Raw genomic sequence first — 23,909 nt, forward strand, 5'->3', positions numbered from 1 at the left:
GAAGTAGAACTCATAAAGTGAAGGGAAGGTTGAGAAAGTCTTGGTCAACTAGGCAGGGAAATGGTGAAAAAGTTTTAACATCCACCTTGGAACTTTACTGGAGAAGTCACCGTGGAGAAAGAGGAAACACAGTCCCAACCGAAGTTCAGACAAGGGGTCTAAATTCATACTACCCGTGTAATGTGGAGGAACCTTAAGCTAAAAATTTGACATTCAAAATTCACCTACATTCCTGAGGCTTCTTCAGAATCTAATGAAAACTGTGTTAAGGACTGTTCCATAGGCCAGGGATCATAAGACTCATACAGAAAACATGCCTCCCTCACCTCTGACCCAGATGAGATCACTGCGAAAAATTACACAAGAACAGCGACTGACATGAGGCAGTCAGAAGATGGATAAATGGGAAGAATCTGTCCCCAACAAGCTAGAAATATAACAATTTGAAAACTTTAAAAATAAGTATATTAAATTGTTCAAAGAAGTAAAGGAAAGAATGGAAATAATAAAATAAGAACAGGAAAGGATATTTCAAAAGTAACCATGAATTCTGAATTAAAAACACACACAGAAGTAAAAAAACTTAAACAACAGGTTTAACAGTAAACTAAATACAGCCAGAGAGAAACCTAATGAATAGGAGGGACAGAATAGTCAAAAGATTAGAGTACAGAGCACAAAACGAAAAGATAAAATTGAAAAATACTAAAAAAAGTTAGGAATAAGAATCTGCAATAATCTAACAGATACAATAATCTAACAGATATTTTATATTTAAAAAGAGAATGAAAGAGAAGAAAAATGTCAAAACTCAGGAGACAAGAACTCTCAGAACAAAGGTACACACCAAGACCCTAAATAGCTAAAAATTAGTTCATTCTCTAATTATGCACCTTGACATTGCAAAACATTAAAAAACAACAAGAAAGGTAGGAGGTTGAAGCCTTTAAGTTACCAGGGAGAAGAGGCAGATAAACCTACATAGAAACATTTAATGGAACATCCGAATTTTCATCTACAACAATATCAGAAGGCAAAGCAATACCATCAAAGTGTTGAATAAAATTTTACATGCAGTTAAGCCATCATTCAAGAATAAAGCCAATCTATAACTATGTATATTCACAAATACACATGTACACATTTACATACAAAATATTACACACACACACACACATACACACAGACATTATAACCACAAGAATGCTGGTGGAGAGCTACTAAAGAATGTACTGGGCAAGAAGGATGAAATGGGATGCAAAAAAAGGCTGTCTTACAAAAATTACTGTGGAAATGATTCCAAATACAATAGTAATCAAAGTAAATGTAAATAGATTTAACTCGCCCCTTAAAAATACACCTAATAACAAACTGACACAGAAAAACTAAAAGAGATGGAAAGACTTATCTAGCAAGCACTTATCAAAGAAATCTATTTAAAACAAAAGCATTAACACAGATCAAAAGGGAAAACAACAGAATGATGATGTTTCAAACAATAAAGAACAACAAACAATCATGGACTCCTATGTACCTGACTAGTCATTTGGAATTATATTGGGGGTGGGGTGGCGTGTGCACAGAATATATATATGTGTGTGTATGTGTATGTATGAAATGAGGGGGAGAATGAGGAAATGAGATGAATGTTGTATAAGAGTACAAACTTGCAGCTACTGGATAGCTAAGTCCTGGAGATCTAATACACAGTATAGTGATAATAGACCACTGTATTATAAACATTGAAAGTGGTAAGAGACTAGATCTTAATTATTCTTTTCATTGTTTCATATGGTCACAAAAAGAAAATGATGACTACGTAACATAATAGATGTGCTAATTAAGGCTACAATGGCAATCATATTGCAATATAAATATCAAATCAACATGCTATATATACCTTAAATTTATATAATGTTATATATCGAATATATTTCAAAAACAAACAGAAAGACCAAAGGATACAGAAGATATGAATACAATTAATAAGCTAAACATATGCATTAAATTTAGAACTTTGAAGTCAACAAACAGGATATGAATACGCTCACACCCAAAAACAATGTCTTTTTAAAGGAATGTGGACTACCTAAAAAAGCCAAAAATGACATATATCAACAGAGACCTGAAAACACAATTGAGTTAAAAAAAACCAAGTAGCAGAACATGTATGCCATGATCACACACACACACACACACACACACACACACACACACACACACACACACTTTTAAAAAAAACCTTTTTACTGACTGATTTTGAGAGAGAGGAAGGGAATGGGGAGGGAGGTAGAATGGGGGAGGAGGAGGAAGGGGAGAGAGGGAGAGGGGGAAAGAGACAGAGAAACATCGTTTCACTGCTCCACCTATTTATGCATTCACTGGTTGATTCTTGTATGTGCCCTGACCAGGGATTGAACCCACAACCTTGTGTATGGGTAAAAATGCTACAACTGAGCAACTTGGCCTGGACCTATATACAGTTTTATATAAACTTTAAACTAAACAATACTGCATTGTACTTATGCATAAATGTATGTAGTACAAATAAGAACCCGAACTGAAAGTATACGTTATCAAATTCATGACAGTGGTTGCCTGTGGGGAAGGAAGCAAGTAAAGGAGGCAGAAAATAAAAGAAACACTGTTTATCTGTAATTTTCTTTGAAATATTAAAAAAACACATGAAGTGGCCCTAAGTGCTGTGGCTCAGTGAACTGAGCCACAACAGGCTCATCGGGACCCTTTGGTCTGCAAACCAAAGGGTCACCAGTTCAATTCCCAATCAGGGCACATTCCTGGGTTGGGGGCCAGATCCCAGTAGTGGGATGGGAGAGGCAACCACACAAGGATGTTTCTCCTTTCTCCAACCCTTTTCCTCTAAAAATAAAATAAATAAAATCTTAAAAAAAAAAAAACACCACGCACATGAAGTTAAGATATTAACATTTAGGGTGGAATGCACATACATGTTTGTTACTTCATTCTTTATACTTTACAGAATTAAAATAATTAGGGGAAGAGGCAGGTAAACCTAGAAGTTTTTCCATACATAGAGGCCTGAAGTTCTTCATAAAATAAATTCAGTGGTGCACAAGAGCCCCAGGAAACTGGCAGTGCGAGTAAAGAAAATCCAACTATTTCAGAGCAAACTTAGGAACTGAATTGGGAATAGCACCTATCAACCGTTCTTCCAGATTTAGAATTGAGAAAATGATTCAACTATCATATGCAGTAGAGACAAGGACCAATGTACAAAGACCAGTATACTGAGTAAAATAATGTCCCCTCCCCAGGCCCTGCCCAAAACTCAATCCCACCCAGAACCATGGTATGTGCCCTTATTTGTAAATCATTTAAGAGGAATATTGGATTAGAGTGGGCCTGAAATCCAAAAACTAGTGTCCTTGTAAGACCATGTGAAAATGCAGAGACACAGACACACAGGAGGATGGTCATGTGAAGACAGAAGCAGAGACAGAAGTTATGCTGCCACAAGCCAAGAAATGCTAAGAATTGCTGGCAATCACTAGAGGCAGGAAGTGGCAAGAAAGAATTCTTCCCTATAGCCTTCAGAAGCAGCAAGGATTGACACCTTGACTTCATATATAAAACACTTTCATAAAAGTTTAGAGATGAGTGTTCTAAACTCTAGCAGCTTTAATTCCTAAGGAACTACAATTTTCCACATAGCACCCTTGCTCCTTCCCAAAAGACTACTACCGAAGAGTTGGGCCTCCAAAGTCTATCATAAGAATCTCCTATCAATAAAGACCATATCCCATTTGATATAAACATTTTTACTTGATACTGACTCATAATCATTTTAGTTCTTTAGTCCTTAACCAAAAACATCATGGTCCTAAGCCTCAAGAGAATGTCCTCTATGTTCCTCAAGGGTGATACAAGAGGAAAAAAGTAGAGGACCACTGGAAATCCTACAGAAGCTAACTTTAAAATTTAACCCAAAGCAATCCTCCTATATAATTACACTCCTCTAACAGACTATAAAAATTTGAAAACCATGCTAGAACACTGTCAAACCATTTGATAAGAAATGCTATTTTTAAAAAATTAAAAGAAGTGTAAGTCCCACTCCAAAATTTCAAGGCATGTTATTTTATCCTTTTAAAATACCATCTGTCTGCAGGACGCCCAATCCACTGAGCCACACCAGTCAGGGTAAAAAATACCACTTGTACTATGATCCAGTTTATAAAATAACTTCACTTAACAAAATAAAAAGCAACCCTACACACTGGTCCCAAATTTATTTTAAAAAATTTGTTGATCTAAAATCTCACTATTTAGAAACTAATGTTTTAGATTAAGTCATAAACATCTATGTTATAGAAACAGCAGACCACAAAATGAACATGATACATTACAAATACTTCCCACTTGAATGTTTCTTCATTGGCTTAGCTAATTACTAACATCTAACATATTAGACCCTTAAAGTGATGAAATATATAATAAATAACAATATAGGCAAATTGCAATGATCTGTCCTAATATTACATAAAATCATGATACAGGAAAGTATCTCATGCTCCCCCTAGGCTTTACTGATTTCCATGGAAAATGACCTCACTCTCCCATCCTCAAAGCTCTCTGTCCTCCTCACTCTAATATTCATTTATGACACCCTATTGATTCTTCTTTAAAACTACTTAAAAAATCTATTGCATCTTCAGTACTGTAGAGCCTCTAGGCTATTATTTCCTCCAGCATTACTATTGTTAGTGTTTCTTTCTGCCTCATCTCTTTTGCACCAAATCCACTCCAAGATACACTACCTGCAGGTTTAGCTTCCAAAAAAACAGCATATGACACTTCACTGCTCAAAACTCTAAAAATCTCTAAAATCAGGGGATAAAGCCAAATCAACAGTTTGGGCATTCAAAGCCTTTCATAATTTACTAATAGGTCTCATTCTCATTTATGTCCAACAAGGTTATCTTACTGAACCCTTTGTATCATAGTCACTCGTTATAAGATACTGGTGACATAAAAACAGCCTTGTAGGGACAAAAAGATGTGCTACTACATTAAAAGTATGTCTTAATTATTATATTCCAATTTCAAGAATGCTGATAAAACTTGGTAGAATAAAAACCCCAGCCATGATTCAACTAAGCAGTCTGGTAAAACAGTAACTGAATGAGCGCCCTAAACTGAGTTTTATATTTGCTTCTGGAGTGCAGTAGAGGTAATTCAGAATGTAAGTAAGCAACAATATTGCCATTAAACATTTGTTTTCTACATTCTAAACTCTGGTAATTATAATAGCACCCACCTTTTTTGGGAGGGTGAGGGGGAAATAAATTACAAAAGTAGTGTGAATTAATCAGGGAACAAATAGTTCTCATTAAGATTTTTTCTTTAGAAACTTGAAAACAAATCTTATTACAGTAAATGTGAACTCACTGCCATTTACCAGTATTAGAAAATGACTTATCTGTTAACTTCTCTGCTATCTAGCCCTGCCACCAGAAAGGAAACTACATGAGGACAATGACTTTTGTTCACCAATGAAACTCAGATGACCTGGAACATAGTGGGTACTTTAAAAAAAAAAAAAAAAAAAAAGCTGAATAAATTTACTTGGCAAATCAAACACCTCAAGATGATGATAAAAGGCAAGATGTCTGCTCAACAGTGAAAATCCCTCATATTGTTGAGCAATCAAGATAGAGAGAATGCCCTTGTCTCCAATTTTGGCAGAACTCCAGTATTTCTGCTATAACCAGCAAATGGTTTATTTCCCAAACTAAATTTATTTCTTTGTCTTATTTCCAATGCAGCTTACTTCTGCATCTGTTAGAATGATTGTTTTAGCAACTGGTACTAGAATCGAAGGGTCTTTAGAGTAGGCTTTGTATGTCTCCTCCTTGCCTCAAATATCTTTTAAAAAATGTATATGTACCTTCAAATGTCAATGAGAAACCTGCCAAATTATCTTATTCTTTTCTTTTCTGGTATTTTGGTATTTCAGGTAGTCTGAGGAATAAATAAGAGAGAAATATACAGGCTGGCAGTTAATTTTCACTTTTAATACTTTTCCTTAAAAAAAAAAATCACAGCAACACTAAACACATACTATAACAAAGTAAACCAAACACTGAAAAGCCACTATCCAAATACTAATGGTTCCGACAATTCTCTTCCTCTCCCCTCTCTTGTCATTAGTTTTTTTCATCAGCAAACATACTGGAATAGTTCTATCTTAAGATTTCCCCTTCAAACATGCTATCTCTCTGCTCACCTTTACAGAAACATTCTTTGATAGTGTTATCTATGATGGTTTCCTCAGTTCCCTCCTTCCTCAGTTCCTCCCCCTAATAAAACTGCTACATTGGTCTCCAACAACCTTGGCCCCCACCAAATACAATGATCAATGCTCAGTCTTTATCTAACTTGACCTGTTTGCAATATGTAACAGATGATTGATCATTCCTTCCTCTCTGAAAAACACTTAAAAAACAAACAAACAAACAAGCCCTGGGACCTTTGTTCATTGCTTTGAGAGAGAGAAACATCTACTGGTTGCCACCTATACACACCCCAACCAGGGCAGGGATCAAACCTGCAACCTTCCAGTCTGCAGGATAACGTGATGACACCGCCCACACAGCTACAACTGGGCTCCAGCCAGGGCTGAAGAACACTTTCTTCATTTGCCTTCCACATACCACACTCCCTTAGTTTTCCTTCTACTTCACTAATCACTCCATGCCTTCCTTTAAGTCTCTTCCTTATCTTTCTTATCTGTAAACCTTGGAATGCCTCCAGGCTTTATTCCATCTGAGCAACCAGATGGGCCTCATTCCTTTCCTCTGCTGCATTTTCCCCTCAGCACTTAACATTGGGGGTCACATGTATACTTCATTTATTGTTTTATTTTCTGTCTCATGCAACAGATTATTTCACGAGGTTTTTGTCTTTTTGTTTAGTATATTCCCAGTACACAGAACAGATCCAGCTAGCTCATTGTAGGAAGCTCAATAAATATTTTTAGATAAGTGAACAACTGATAACAGTAACAGCCACTTTGTACTACTAACTTATGAGCCAGACACCCCATAAGCAAGTTACATATACTTCATTTAACTCTCCAACAACCCTGTGAGATCTCAGAGCCTGGGGGTGGAGCAGGGGATGGCAGTGTTGGGAAGAGGTGTTAGCTTGCCCCAAATCACAAACTTACTAAGTAGCAGTGCCATACTTCAAACCCGAGTTTACCCTCTTCAAAGTTAATTATCTTAACCACTACATGACATTGATTTTACTGGAGTATTATTTAATTAGTTTTGGAATAAATTCAAATCTGCTAGTTTCCTGTGGTTGTGAATTAATCTCCATTTTCTGTGAGGTTAGTAAACATTCATTTACTAACACCAATTTATAAATTTTAATGGAAATTCTTAAAGGAAAGCACTCTACATTTCCATTTTTGGTGATGATAATACCAAGTGAGAAGGCACACCACTGTTCTTCACAATGCTGATGGCAGCATTTGAACTTACTCTCCCATTTTTACTAAAATGCTAAGCCAATGGTTTCCAAACCTGGCTTAAGAGGCACCTAGGAGTTTTTTGTTAAAAACAAAATTATCAGGCCACACTCCAGAGCAAGAGAATCAGAATCTCTGGGAAACACAGTTAAGGAGCTTAGTATTTTTTATATCCCCCAGGAAATCTCGGTGGTTAGCAAGTTCAGAAAACATTAGTTAAATGAACTAAAGTTGGCAAAAGACTGATACCTCTATCTGGGCATCTGGCTCATGGTTTAACAATGACCAAGTCTCACTGGTACTGACCTTCTTAGAAAGAGGAACGATACTGTTGGGTCGAACAAGCCTCCGTTTCTTACAGCTCAGTACAGGACGTGTTCGGGCTGCCACACAGGTGCCATCAGTTGATGAAGAAACTAGATTCAGTCGCTGCTTTTTATGTAATTGTTCCTCAGCATCAGAGCTGTCACCTGGCATGTGGTCTGCCAAGACGGGTTGAAGACTACACAAGAGGAAGGAAGAATATTCAATTCTCAGAAGACTCAAGGAAACAAAGCTGGTTCAACCCGCTTTTTGCAAATGTTCACAGACAAAAATAAGTGTTCTGGAGCAGAACAAGATTAGCAAACATGTCCTGATGCTCATGTCTGCTAATCTAACTATGTGTGGCAGTGCCTGTTTCTATTTGTAAGGCTCTTGGTGGACATTACCTCTATCATGCCTGCAAAGTGCTTAAGTCAATAAGTGAACTCAGGCTCTAATGATCAAGTAAGTTCTCTTCTACAACAGAAACATTAATTAAAAAAACAATGAATTTTGCAAATGTTAATGAGCTGCCTGACTAAGAATCAGTTCTCCTATGGAACTCAACTTTAAGGGAAATGCATATATTTTTCATTTGTAGAGGATTCTTTAAACTTCCATAAATACAGATTTACAAAACATAGCCTTCATGTATTTAATGTGTTCCAGAGTAGAGGAGTTTATGTAAACACTTCTGAGAAAATTCTACAAATACAATGACTCATAATAATTGTAGGACCTTTCATATTTCACCACAATAAGTCAATTTTAGGCCTCCGTAAGTGAAAGGGAAATACACTGGCATGCTAATTAAAACATTGTCACTACAGTGGAAGACACCCACAGTATTATTAAGTGATGAGGTTTTTGCACCTTTAAACCAGGGTTAGTCCTAGCTAGGAATAACTAGGAGCTCCAAACTCATCTTTTACAAACCTAACTGTGAGTGTATAATAAGTACAAGAGGTAAACTCACCTGTTAATAACTCCATTCACAGGTCTCAATGCTCCACATGATTTGGTAGATAAGGACTCTGAAGGATGACCAGAGGGACCATGGTTTTCCAGTGGCTGGGAAACAGACTCAGTCTGAATAAGAAGAAAAACAATACACTATCACCAACATTTAACAGCACCCAGTCTGAAAAACAGCACTACTGCACTTTAAATAAAATACCTACAAATTTCTGATGACCAACCTGAAAAACAAAACTTGTATGACTGAAGAAAAAGAAAACAATTAATTAGCTTTTGCCTGGGGAGAAGGGAGTGTGGAACCAAAATATTTAGCAGACTAAATGTAGTAAGTGCCTACTGAGAGGGAAGGGCCTAAATGATTCAATAGAACAGAAGCTTAGCAAAACAATTACATAGTAAATAACCAGATCTTCAACTAAAATTTAAGAAGAATATATGAAGAATATATAAGTTTGGTACTGAGACAAATAAGGAATTTTAAATGTGCTTAATTCTCAAACTCAGTGTATATAGGAAGCCTCTTTCTAGAAAGCCATAATTTGTTCAATATTACATGTTTACTTCTATGTTAAAAATTAATAAAATCTTGAGGAACTTCCGGCCAAGATGGAGGCATAGGTAGACACACTGTGCCTCCTCACGCAACCAAAACTAAGGAAAACAAAAATTTAGAAACAAAAAAACAACCAGAACTGACAAAACCGAACTGTATGAAGTCTGACAACCATTCATCCAGACCAGTAAGAGGGGCGGAGTCGGTGGCCAGCAGAGATGGGTCGCAGCAGAAAAAAGCAGTGGCTGGCAGATCCTGGGCAAGGGTAGTCAACGAGCAAACCCAGTGAGGCCGCAAGGTGGCTGGCTGACTGTGGTCACACATTCACATGCAGATAAACCAAATGAAAATGGGCAGTGAGACAGACCGCACAACCCAGGGCCCCAGAGATGGGAAATAAACCTAAAAGCACTGACTGAAAACACTTGTGGGGGTTGAGGTGCCGGGAGAGACTCTCAGCCTCACAGGAGAGTTCGTTGGAGAGACCCACAGGGTCCTAGAACGTGCACGAGCCCGCCCAGCCAGGAACCAGCACCAGAAAGGCCCAATCTGCTTGTGGGAAGCGGCAGTAGAAAAGAACTGAAATCCGAGAGAGAGCAGAGCAAGCACCATTGTTCCCTCTCACACCCTGCCCCCACATAATTGTCACAACCCAGGGACAGGGTTATTACCCTGACCTGGTGAACACCTAAGGCTCCGCACCTCGTACATAACAGGCACGACCAAACCCCAAAAATGACCGAAACAGAAAAACAGATGAAAGCTCCAGAAGTCATATAACTAAGTGACCAAGAGATAGCCAACCTATCAGATGCACAGTTCAAAGCACTGGTGATCAGGATGCTCACAGAATTGGTTGAATATGGTCGCAAATTAGATGAAAAAACAAAGGCTACACTAAGGAAAATGAAGAAAAATGCACAGGGAACCAATAGCAATGGGAAGGAAACTGGGACTAAAAAATCAATGGAGTGGACCAGAAGGAAGAAACGATCAACCAAACAGAAAAGAATGAAGAAACAAGAATTCAAAAAAAATGACAGGCTCAGGAACCTTCAGGACATCTTTAACCATTCCAACATCCAAATTATAAGGGTACCAGAAGGGGAAGAGGAAGAGCGACAAGTGGAAAACTTATTTGAACAAATTAGTGAAGGAGAACTTCCCCAATCTGGCAAAGGAAATAGACTTCCAGGAAGTCCAGGAAGCTCAGAGAGTCCCAGAGAAGGTGGACAAGGAGGAACACACCAAGGCACATCATCATTACATTAGCCAAGATTAAAACGAAGGAGAGAATCCTAGAAGCAGCAAGACATAAGGGGACAGTTACCCACAAAGGAGTTCCCATCAGACTGTCAGCGGATTTCTCAAAAGAGACCTTGCAGACAAGAAGGGGCTGGAAAGAAGTATTCCAAGTCATGAAAGGCAAGGACCTACATCCAAGATTGCTCTATGCAGCAAAGCTTTCATTTAGAATGGAAGGGCAGATAAAGTGCTTCTCAGATAAGGTCAAGTTCAAGGAGTTCATCATCACCAAACGCTTATTACATGAAGTGTTAAAGAGACTTATCTAAGAAAAAGAAGATAAAAATATGAACAGTGAAAGGATAGCAAACTCATAGTTACTAACAACCACACCTAAAACAAAAGCAAACTAAGCAAACTACTAGAACAGAAACAGAACCACAGAAATGGAGATCACATGGAGGGTTAGCAATAGGGGAATGGGAAAAAGAGAGGGGGGAAAGATACAGAGAATAAATAGCAGAGACAATAGGCAGAAAATAGACGGGGAGGGCCAGAATAGTATGGGAAATGTAGAAGCTAAAGAACTTATGACACATAGATATGAACTAAAGGGGGGGGATGACTGTGGGTGGGAGGGGGTGTTGCAAGGTGGAGGGGAATGAAGGGGGGAATGGGACAACTGTAACAGCATAATCAATAAAATATATTAAAAAAACCTAATAAAATCTTAATGAATGCCTAATGCTACCAGGTAGTGTGACCTGCCCTATTTGAAATCATACAAATCAAATATGTTTAGAATACAGTAAAATGAAAAAAGGGAAGGGGGAAAGAATCTGTGATGTTTTAATTTCTTTTTAAAAAAGATTTTATTTATTTATTTTTGAGATGGGAAGGGAGAGAGAAAAACATTGATATGTGGGGAGATACATGGTTGGTTGCCTCTCCCCTGCCCTCCAACCAGGGACCTGGCCCATTCCCTGGCCCTGACAGGGAATCAAACCAGCACAGGCCAGCACTCAATTTACTGAGCCACACCAGCTAGGGCTGGAAAGTTTTAATTTCATTATTTCAAAATAAATTACATTTTTAGTAGGCTCAGAAGGGATAGGATCATCCATGAAATGTCAATCATATGGAGTCTCCAAGGTATAGGCAATAAAGCTACAGATGCAATTATCCCTTGGCTCTGGGATTTGTTGGAAAACCAAAAAATGACTGTGGATCCTTGTCACCATACACTCAAAATTACCCGGGGCAGGGCATATTCTGAAGTTCTCTTTCCTGCAACCAGTGTAAAAGCCAAATTTTGAGGCCGAAACTCTATTTACCTGTATTATTACTCAAATTTCTTTTCTGATCTTTTCATCCAAGATGGGGGGTAGGATGAAGGGATGACAAAAGATTTGTAGCCCTGAGAGCAGACGTAGACAAGTAGCAAGAAAGGACAAGAGACTGGGAAGCTAATTAAAATTTTTTAATACAAATTATCCAGAAAGTTATATCAAAGTAGTGAATAAACACGTATGACATACCAGTATATTAATAATGAATGAACCTTGGGAAATTGTCCTTTCTTCCTTCTTAGATACCCTGTAACCTCTAGTTAGGTATTACAAATATCCTGAATAATTACATTAGTTAGTGATGCCAAAATTATGATAAATTGGTATGCACACTCATTGCCTTCAATGCTATACTAATTTCCTCTTGTAAGTAATGTGATATTAAGTAGCAAGAGTTATAAAAATGTCCACATCCTCTGACAAAGTATTTTACTCAATCCTAAAAAAAAATCTCGATTAACACATCCCCTACAATCTTATACACAAAGCTGGTCATTGCAATTGATACCAAGAACCTAAATAAATCTGTAACATATGAGGCACAGTTATAAGTTGTGACCACACCAAATAAGAATATAAAAAAATCATAAAAGACATTTCTTCTTCCTTTATGCTAATGAAATATTTAAAGATAAAAGATTAAAAAATAACACACGGCTAAATTCAAATATTTTAAATACAATTTGTGGTGACTAAGAATATATATACACATAGATAATGACAAGACAAAAATAGTATTACAAAGGTAAAACTATTCTGCAGTTTTCTTTACATTTAATTAATTAACTAATTAATTAATTTATTTTTAGAGACAGGAAGGGAGGGGGGAAGAGAGGGCAGAAACACCGACCAGCTGCCCACTGCACGTGCGCTAACTGGAGACGGGCCTGCAGCCCAGGCATGTTCCCTTACCAGGAGTCGAACTGGAGACCTTTCAATGTACAGCATGATACCCAACCAACTAAGCCAGATGGGTCAGGAAATTTCCTTTATATTTAGATAATGTTTATCTGAAGACAGTTTTTAATTATTCATTTTTAAAATTTTCACAATCAACATAATAATGTTCCAAGACCAAAGGCTACTAAAATCTAGTATTTATGTTACCAACATCACTGAAAATACACACTTGGAATCTTTTAATTTTTTTTAAAAGATTTTATTTATTTACTTTAGAGAGGAAGGGAAGGAGAGGAAGAGAGAAATACCAATGTATAGTTGCTTCTCGTGAGTCCCCAGCTGGGAACTGGCCTGCAACCAGGCATGTGCCCTGACTGGGAATCGAACTCAATTCACTGAGCTACCCCAGCCAGGGCTGAATCTTTTTATTTTTTAAAGATTTTATTTACTTATCTTTAGAGGGGAAGGGAAGGAGAGGAGAGAAATATCAATGTATGGTTGCCTCTCGTGGGTCCCCTACTAGGAATCGAACCGTGATCCTTTGGTTTGCAGGCCCACACTCAATCCACTGAGCAACACCAGCCAGGCACATTCGGAATCTTAAGAAACAGTCATTGCAAACACAGTCTTATACATTTTTATCACTCAATTTATCCAAAAATTAATTTATTTTAGAAGTCCTGATTGGTCAGTGTTTTTTAATACTGTGGATCAAATATTCCTCAGCCACTATTTATCCCTTCACTTTCTATCTCAAAACTCTCAATGGGCCCATGCACCATTCACTCATCAGTCCCTGGTGACTACAAAACTTCAAGAAGAAAGTTGCTTCTGCTTAATCAATAGTAGGAAGATTATACCTAGGATTGTTTAAAAAGAAAAATCAAAAGCTTACATTTTTAGCATGCTTTTCTTCTGAGAAAACCCTAGCCCTTCACTTGTTATCCCCATCACATCCACAAAGGTTAAAAGAGCAAGGTTTATTTTACAAATAGAAACAAACACAAATAATGGAGTCATTTGTTGAAAGCCACAGAAGTAATGCTTTTCCTAAAACAAAATAAACCTCCTCAATTTCAAATCCAGTCTTCAAAAGAAATATAGGAAGGATAATCCACAAAGTTATGGAATTGACTGTCTACAGAAGGTGGGAACAGGATGGAAAGAAGGGGAAATGGGAACGAGGTAGTAGGAATGATAGCCTTTGGCTAGCCCAGAATCTTTGAACTATAGTAACGTTTCTCATACTTGAAAAATAAGTAACAGAGATCAACTACTGTGCGATTGCTGTTATTTTGTGAAGGGGGCACAAAAAGTAGAACACTGTGGTAACGCAAGAATGTAACTATTACAAAACAATGACATTCACAATGAAAGTTATGAGAAAGAAAAGCACTAACCTAAGTATAACATCAGAAAACAGTATTCTGACTGTATGCCACAGGGCTAACATACTGCACACAATATTGTATTCCGGTCAGAAAATACATTTCTCACAGGGGTATGAGTTGGCAATTATGAAAGAATTTATGGGATACCAGGATTGAACAGGTAAGTATCAGTAAGAAAAGAGGATATGTATGTATATGTGTGCTAGCGTACACATATTATTTCCTAGCTTTGTCTGATACCAAGTAGCAATAAACACAACTAAGGATATGGATCTTGTTTTCAAAACCCTGAAGAAAAAAAAAAAAGGAACCAAAGGCTGGAGCAGGTAAAATACAAAATGAACCTAAACATCTTGGTGTGCCAGGAAGGGAATGCAATCGATCAATCAATCAATCTATAGGGAAGGAGGGAAGGAGGGAAGGAGGGAAGGAGAGAAGGCAGGCAGCAGGCAACAGAGAAAGGACATAGCAGCCCATCTAAAGGAAGTCCCAATGCCAAAGGCTGATGCAATGGGAGCAACTGAATAAATAATAATAGTAGTAGATAATCCATAAAATAAAAATCCACAAATCCATTCTGATATGAACAATTGAATGACTACATAAACAAACAAACAAGGGAGAAAAGACAGCTCTTCCTAACAGAATTCTAGTTAATGTATGTAGAAAGTAGAAAATCACCATTTAATAAACATGACAGTAATAATGGTTGCAGGCAAAAACCTCCTGTGGATGATATAACTGGATTAAAGTATAATGAGCAACACAATATTACACAGTATCTTCATGACAGTCATTCATTACAAAGAGAAAAATACTAATTCCATAGTGAAAAAACCTGGCAGGTACCCAAAAAGGCTACCACTTCCAACATCATATATCTCCAATATGGTGTAGTGAGAAGCACAGTTATCACTTCTGTGGTATTACTACAAAAAATGCATAACCTCTAATAATGAGAAAACACCGAGCAACTCCAAATTGAGAAACATCATACAAAATAACTGACCAAAATAACTTGTGCCAAGGTCATAAAAGACAAGGACCAAGGAACTCTCACGGATTGGAGAAGACTTAGTGATAGCTAAGATGATAGCTTAGATGACAGCTAAAAACAATGAGGGGTTTTGAGCCAAATAGGAACATTAGTGAGAAAGACTGAAATTCAAATAAAATCTGTATAGGCTTGTATCAATGTTAATTCCCAATTTTGATCGTTATACAATATTATGCAAGCTGTTACACAATATGGGAAAGCTGGGAGAAGCCTATGTGGGGACTCTGTACTACTTTTATAACTTAATAAGTTTAAAATAATTTTTAAAAGTTTTTAAAAAGAACAAAGAAATATTTATGCATCATTAATAAAAAAGGAAATTTTCATATACAAATCTAGTATTAGCCTACAGCTTCCTGTCACCTATGGCATAAAGTATAAACTCATTAAGATGAAAACAAAATTCTTTATGAACTGTCCCAATCATCCAAAACTCCATCATAATTTTTGCAGTCAATGCCAAGCTCTTTCAAGCTGTTTTTATATTATACACACAGTACCCTCCCTGCATAAACTCACTCCCAACACCATCCTTCAAACGATTCCACAGGATACAGCTTAAGTACATCCTTCCTACGAAGCTACTTTTCCTGACCCCACCCCCTACTAAAAGAACTGACAGTTATCCCTAAATTCTACTGCATGCCTATGGAATGAATCCAAAGCTTTAAGGTAAGATAACTGGGTTTCTGATGATAGGTGCTTCCTAGACACACAGTGTAGTCTGGAACATCAGTGAGATTCTACCAAGTGTTTATTGCGGACTGAACCTTGTTATAAACACATTACACTTCTTTAATAATTACCAACCCTAAAGAGGTAGGAACAGAGCCACACTCTAACCCAAGACCCCTGAGGGACGAGGGAAGATGTGTTATGAAAATTCAACACCACCCTGACCAGTGTGGCTCAGGTGGTTAGGCCTCATCCTGCAAAAGCAAAAGGTCACCAGATTGATTCCTGGTCAGGGCACATGCCTGAGTTGCAGGTTCTTTTTCTGGTTGGAGCACGTATGAGAGGCAACCGACTGATGTTTCTCTCCCTCTTTCACCCTCCCTTCCCCTCTCTCTAAAAAGTAAATAAAATCTTAAAGAAAAGAGACGGACAGACGGATGGATGGATGGAAGGAAGGAAATTCAATACTAAAGTGATGTAGTGTAAACCATGAACTTTGGGTGATTGTGATGTGCCTACTGTAACAAATGTAGAATTCTGGGGGAAAATGCTGACAATGGGAGGGAGAGAGTACATGTATGGGGCAGAAAATATGTGCGAAATTTCTATATCTTCCCCTCAATTTTGCTGATAGCCTTAAACTGCTCTAAACACATAAAGTCTTCATTTAAAAAAATCAATACATTAACATTTATGCTCCAAAAGGTATGGTTAAATTGAAAAATCTATTCCATCTAGATGGGTAGAACAGATCCTTGTTTGGATCTCTTACCTCCCCATGGATTTTTTTTTTTTAGTCATTCCATCAATGAGTGAGAAGTGCTAAACTTTCCAAAGATGATTATAAATCTGTATTCTTCTAGCTGCGTTTATTTTTGTGCTTTGTGTGTTTGAAGCATCCACCTTTATGACCGTCTTCTTTATTAACTGATCTCTTTATCACTGTAAAATGCCTTATTTACCTCTGGTAACGCCTTTTTTAATCTTAAAAACTATTTTACTGACATTAATATATGCATAATAGCTTCCTATGCTTACTCTTCATAAAAATATATCATTTGCTTTTAATCCCCATAGCTCTGAGTTTCCAATTGATGTTATTTGTCTGTAATCTAAAGGAATCTGTTTAAGTGGAAATTCCGCCAACAAATTTTCTCCTCAGCTTTTCTTTATCTGAAAATGACTGCCTTAATTTTTAAAGAAAACATGTTTTTGCTGTTACAGAATGTTGGGTAACAATCCTCCCATTTTAAATATCTCATTCCACTGTTTCTGATAAGAAGTTACCAATCCTTACTAATGTTCTCTGTTCCAGGAAATGTATCTTTCTTCTCCCCTCTGGTTACTTCCAAGATTTTCTTCACCTAATTTTCACCACTTTTTAACAGTTTCTCCTATTTACTATTCTCTAAATTTCTTTTTTTTTAAATTTTTTTTATTGATTATGCTGTTACAGTTGTTCTATTCCCCCCTTCATTCCCCTCCACCCTACCCCCCCACCATTACCCCCCCTTTAGTTTATAACCATGTGTCTCAATTCCTTTAGATTCTATATTTCCCATGCTATTCTTGCCCCCCCATCTATTTTCTATCTACTGTCTATGCTACTTATTTTCTGTACCTTCTTCCCCCTTCTCCTCCTCCCATTCCCCTGTTGCTAACCCTCCTTGAGATCTTCATTTCTATGTTTCCACTCCTGATCTAGCTGTCCTTTTACTTTGCTTTCGTTTTAGGTGTGGTTGTTAATAACTGTAAATTTGTTGTCCTTTCACTGTTCATGTTTCTTTAACTTCTTTTTCTTCGATAAGTCCCTTTAACATTTCATATAATAAGGGCTTGGTGATGATGAACTCCTTGAATTTGATCTTATCTGAGAAGCACCTTATCTGTCCTTCCATTCTAAATGAAAGTTTTGCTGGATAGAGCAATCTTGGTTGTAGGTTTTTGGATTTCATGACTTGGAATACCTCTTTCCAGCCCCTTCTTGCCTGTAAGGTCTCTTTTGAGAAATCCGCTGACAGTCTGATGGGGACTCCTTTGTAGGTGACTGTCCCCTTAGCTCTTGCTGCTCCTAGGATTCTCTCCTTCATTTTAATCTTGGCTAATGTAATGATGATGTGCCTTGGTGTGTTCCTTCTTGGGTCCAACTTCTTTGGGACTCTCTGAGCTTCCTGGATTTCTTGGAAGTCTATTTCCTTTGCCAGATTGGGGAAATTCTCCTTTATTATTTGTTCAAATAAGTTTTCCACTGGTGGCTGTGCCTTTCCCCCTTCTGGTACCCCTATAATTCGGATGTTGGAGCGTTTAAAGATGTCCTGGAGGTTCCTAAGACTCTCCTCATTTCTTTGAATTCTTGTTTCTTGACTCTTTTCTGTTTGGCCATTATTTGCTTTCTTCTGGTCCACTCCATTGATTTGAGTCCCAGTTTCCTTTTCATTGCTATTGGTGTCCTGTGCAATTCCATTCATTTCAATTAGTTTCGCCTTCATATATTTGTCTAATTTGTGGGTATAATCAACCAATTCTGTGAGGTTCCTGATGACCAGTGTTTTAAACTGTGCGTCTGCGAGTTTTGCTATCTCTTCATCGCTCAGATCTATGGGCTCTGGGGCTTTGAGATCTTGCAACATTTTTGGTCTGTTCTGGCCCTTTAAGTGTGAGAAGCGGCGCCTTGGACTCCCAGGTCGCTGGGTTGTGACGCTGTATGTGGGGGCGTGGTCAGAGCGGGGAAATGGCGACCCCCCTCTGGATGAGGAGCAGCGCCTTAGGTGGTTCCCCTGGGCCGGGCCACTCAGAGTCGCTGGGTTATGATGCTGTATGTGGAGGTGGGGTCAGAGCAGGGAAATGGCGGCGCCCTCTACTGCCGCCTGCCTCGGGACCCGCCAGGCCCTGGTCCAACCGCCCACTCCCTCGCCTGTCCACCCACGCGCAAATGCGCGACCACAGTCAACACGCAGCACCGCTCCCCCGCTGTCTCCCCCGCGGTCGCTTGCCTGGTGGCTCGCTCGGTCGATCACTAGGTCCAACCCTGCGCCTGGATTCCGAGCGTCTGGATTCCGCACCTGAGTCCGGCTGACCGAGACCTCCTGTGCAATCTCGCTTCACCAGCCACTGGTTTCGCCCCTTACCAAGGTCAGGCTGAAGAATTTGTTGTTAACAGACTTCCGAAAAGTTCAATTTTCCATGTTCTGGCTGTGTTTTCTGTTGCTAATATTTAGTTGTCTCTAAACTTGGTTGTGTGAGAAGGCACAGCACATCCACCTATGCCTCCATCTTGGCGGAAGTCCCCTCTCTAAATTTCTTGAATCTGTAAATGAACCTTATTCAAATGTCTAATCCTTATTTCCTCAAAAAAATTTTTTCTGTACTATTTTCTCTCTCCTCCTTTTGACACACTCAACCTATACATACTCACGGTTTCCCAGGACTATGTTCATTCCTGAACATTTCTACATTCAGTGTTCCATTCTTTGGGCTGAATAATTTCTACTGACCTTCTGTCATGTTCACTGACCCTTTCTTATGTAGCTTTCAATCTGCTCTTAAATACAGTAAATATATTTGGATACTGAACTTTTTAATTCTACAATTTTTGTTCTACAAATTCCATTTAGTTCTTTAGTTTTCATCTCTGAGATCCCCCCATAGTATTTACTTTCTATCTTTTACTTGAAATTTTCCAACGTACTTTTATTAGCTGCTTTTAAGTCTTTACATCCTAATTCCAATTTCTGAATCATTTTAATACCAGTTTCTATTGACTACCATTTCTCATCTAATGGCATATTTTCTTATTTACTGATTTTTTTTTTTGGGGGGGGGTGTCTTTAAAAAAAAAAGCTTTTGTTATTTATTGATATGCCTTAATGAATTTTAAAAAATATTTTATTTATTTATCTTTAGAGGAAAAGGGAAGAAGAGAGGGAGAGAAACATCAATGTATGGTTGCCTTTCGTGCGTCCCCTGCTGGGAACTGGCCTGCAGGGAACTGGTCTGCAACCCAGGCATGTGCCCTGACTGGGAATCGAACCGCAACTGTCTGGTTCGCAGGCCCGTGCTCAATCCACTGAGCTATACCAGCCAGGACTTTGCCTTAATGAACGTTTATTATACATAGATATTGTGAATGATATATTGTAGAAATATATATTAACTGAATTCAAGTTCAGTCAATATATATATTTCAGTTAATCTTCCTGAATTAATTTTTGTTCTAACAGGCAAATTTATAATTGGATAGAAACCAACTAAATATTGATTTTGTGAAACTGGTTTTGTGCTTTCACAGAAACATCCTAGAATCTATTTTAGATTTCTTCTTAATTTTCTAAGTGAGTTCCTTAGTCCCAGGGAAGTCTTTTAAGTTCTAAAGTAGGGATCAATCTTCTTTGGTATCGAGGTAAGGCCCAAGGTATTTACCAAGTCTTGTTGGTATTCAAACTTCAAATTTTGATCTTCCTTGCACTGGGTAGACTAAATTCTCTACTCAACTATTCCAGCCTACCAACTGTTGTTTTCTACTAAGCTCTATCAAATCTTCCCTAAGTATGTGCAGTTCAGGACTTGGATTAAGATCCTAGAGGGATTTATATAGATTGTGGGGCTAACATCTTTCCTACCACCAAAGACTCTGTCACTATCCTCTCCCTCAATTTCTAGCTATACAAGCCAATTATAGTGTGGATCACTGGGTAAGTTCCAGATACCCTGTGCACAGGGACTGATGAAGCTCTCATCTCTGAGAATATTTTTTATCTGAAATTCTGCCGACTTTCTTTGGTACTTTTTAAATGCATTCTTCACATACCTAGTAACACACATAGGTTCCAAGTTAGCTCTTTTTGCTCATGACTGTTTCTTAATTGGGATAAATGGGACTATGATTTATTGAAGTGAGGGAAGAAGAAGGTGGAGGAAGAGGTAAAGGGCATGTTTCAGAACAATCCTCAAAGACTTTTCACATTCCCTCTTTCTTTTCAGAAAACACACCCTCTTTGTTCAGAAGAGGTATTATTTCATTATCAGAATTTATTAGTGCATAATTTAGTGGCAGCTACAAAGCCAGAGGCTCTTAGTTTCTCTCCTCTACCTACTCGCACCTTTCAAACTGCCTTTGAGTTAAAAGTCAGACTGAAAGAGTTAAAAAAAAATAATAAAGAGCATTTCCCTAGGAGTTCTTCCTTGGACTTTCCCTTCCTCTCCCCACTACTCTGTGGTATAAAAACAGAACCCACCTCCCCATCTCAGGGAATACTGCTTGCTTGTCTCAGTGGCTCAAAAAAGGCCCACCCATGCATCCAATGTTTTTGAACTCAGGTCGGGCCCCATTAGAATAACCTAGTTTCAGCAGTATTTGTACTGCGCTCATAACAAAAGCAGATATGTAATAGGTTCCGTTTAAAAAGAAAAAAGGCATTCAGCCCTGGCTGGAGTAGCTCAGTAGATTGAGCGCGGGTCTGCGAAACAAAGGATCGTGGTTTGATTCCCAGTCAGGGCACATGCCTGGGTTGCAGGCTAGTTCCCAGCAGGGAATGCACAAGAGGCAACCATACATTGATATTTCTCTCCCTCTCTCCTCCCCCCCCAAAGATAAATAAAATCTAAAATCAAAAAAAAATTTTTTAAAGAAAAAAGGCATTCAATTTGGATTCGGTGTTAACACGAAACATCTAAAAAGCCCACCTGAAGGTCACCTGACTCTTTAAATTATTTACAGTAACTTTGTTTTATTTGCTATTTATAACTGAATAGTGCCCAGATGCCTTAAGTTAGACGTTCATCTTTGGAACACTTGCCCTGACTGGTATGGCTCAGTGGATCGACTGCCAGCCTGGGAACCAAAGGGTCGCCTGTTCAATTCCCAGTCAGGGCACATGCCTGGGGTTGCGGGCCAGGTCAGGTCTCCAGTTAGAGGTTGTAATGTTTCTCTCCCTCTTTCTCATTCCCTTCCTCTCTAATAAATAATTTTCAAAGGGGTGTGTGTGTGTGTGAAAGATTAGCTAAAGCGTGGTTCTTTCCTTTCTGCTGTAGGCCCCAGTGGCTACTGTCAAAATGGGCAAGTTTACGAAACCCAGGAAGGTGGTGCTGGTCCTGGCTGGACACTACTCCGGACGCAAAGCGGTCATCATGAAGAACATTGATGATGGTACATCAGACCGCCCCTACAGCAATGCTCTGTGGCTGGAATTGACCACCATTCCTGCAAAGTGACAGCTGCCATGGGCAAGAAGGAAATTGCCAAGAGGTCTAAGATCAAGTCCTTTGTGAAAGTTTGTAACTACAATCACCTCATGCCCACAAGATACTCTGTGGATAGCCTCTTGGACAAAACTGTCATCAACAAGGACAACTTCAGAGACTCTGCTCTGAAACACAAGGCCTGATGGGAGGCCAAGGTCAAGTTTGAAGAGAGGTATAAGACCGGCAAGAACAAATGGTTCTTCCAGAAGCTGTGGTTTTAGATCTTTTTTTTGTTTCGGTCATTAAAAATAAAAATAAAGAAATAAAATAAAATAAAGAACATTAACAAGCTAAAATTGATTTGTGTCTAGCAAAAAATATAACTCCAAAGGTTATGGCTCTATTAGTCTGTCGGGCAATAATGAAGTTTGTATGCTACTGAGTAATATCATTACAGAACTCTTCCTTCTTTTTTTTTGAAAATTTTATTTATTTACAGAGAGAAGAGAAGGGAAGGGAGGGAGGAAGAGAGGGAAAGAAACATTAATGTGTGAGAGAAATACAATCAGTTGCCTCTTGCACGCCCCCAATCAGGGAGCCTAGCCCTCAACTCAGGCATGTGCCTTGACTGGGAATTGAACTGCTGACCTTTTGGTTCATAGGCCTGCACCCAATCCACTGAGCCACACCAGCCAGGGCAGCAGCTGGACTACTCTCTTCCTTTCAATGACTACATATAACCAGTATCTGGTATCAAGATATTGTTACCAGTTATGCCAACATTCCCACCTTAATCAGTTATTATGAATTTTATTGAGAATTATGTCTTACCTCTTGAAACTATATTTTGACAGTTGAAAAAAAATTTTTGTTAATCTCAGTGAGTTTCAGAAAGGAAAATAAACATAACAAAACAAAAAGTATGTCTGATATAACTATTTTAAAACAACCATTCTTCAAATTGGAGTGAGGGGGTCAATAAACACATCTATTTTGGGAAAAAATGGAGAACAGAGTAGTTAAATATATGAAAATTTACAACTGCCCCTCCCAAATGTGACGTTAAGATTTTTTAAAAGCAAAATTGAGAAGGTACAAATCACTTTTCAAAAAAAGCTGCTGGGTAACAAAAAGTTAAAATTAGATAGTGCCCCCCTACAATAAAAAACTTTGCCCAGTAATTAACATATGATACACATTATGCAAGTATCTGACATTTAAAAAAATGAAGTACCTTTAAGTTGCTTAATGTCTTTTAAGTAATACATGCTTTGCGGCCCACCCACCAATACAATAAACCAGTGATTTTCAAAATTTTTCATCTCATTGCACACATCAACTAATTACTAAAATTTTGCGGCATACCAAAAAAATGTATTTTTTGCTCATGTGACAAAAAAAGGTGTAATTTTTATTTATTCACACTGGATGGTTATCGTTGCATTGGCTGTTATCAGTTTTTTAACTGACAACCTAAGGGAAAAGAGGTCAGTGCCCCTGACCAAAAAGTAAAGTACTGCATGTTTTAAAAATTCTTGCAGCACGCCCTGGTTGGTGTGGCTCAGTGCAATGAGTGCTGGCCTGTGAATCGAGAAGTCACCAGTTCAATTCCCGATCAAGGTGTCTCTTGCACACTGATGTTTCTTCCCTTCTCTTTCTCCCTCCTCTCTAAAAATACATAAGGAAAATAAAAAAAGATTCTTGTGACACTGATTGAAATTGCTACAGTAAACAATGGAAACATACTGCCTTCTGTTTGACG

The 23,909-nt window shown here is 38.2% G+C and overlaps 1 protein-coding gene and 1 pseudogene across 4 annotated transcripts in view; one reads left to right on the plus strand and one right to left on the minus strand.

Annotated features, from left to right (window-relative positions):
• KANSL1 (KAT8 regulatory NSL complex subunit 1) overlaps window positions 1-23,909 on the minus strand; it is a 160,916-nt gene that overhangs the window by 23,292 nt on the left and 113,715 nt on the right. For all 4 annotated transcript variants that reach the window (XM_037163683.2, XM_037163681.2, XM_037163684.2 and 1 more), the window contains 2 exons: window positions 8,796-8,908; window positions 7,823-8,018 (listed from right to left, as the gene is read on the minus strand). In XM_037163683.2, the coding sequence (XP_037019578.2) occupies window positions 7,823-8,018; window positions 8,796-8,908 (309 nt within the window). The remainder of the gene's footprint in view (window positions 1-7,822; window positions 8,019-8,795; window positions 8,909-23,909) is intronic.
• LOC119062620 (60S ribosomal protein L27-like) lies at window positions 22,019-22,428 on the plus strand (annotated as a pseudogene).

The sequence above is a fragment of the Artibeus jamaicensis genome, unplaced genomic scaffold (genome assembly GCF_021234435.1).
Source record: "Artibeus jamaicensis isolate MK-2021 breed Jamaican fruit bat unplaced genomic scaffold, CSHL_Jam_final contig_1998, whole genome shotgun sequence".
In the NCBI taxonomy this organism is placed as follows: Eukaryota; Metazoa; Chordata; class Mammalia; order Chiroptera; family Phyllostomidae; genus Artibeus; species Artibeus jamaicensis.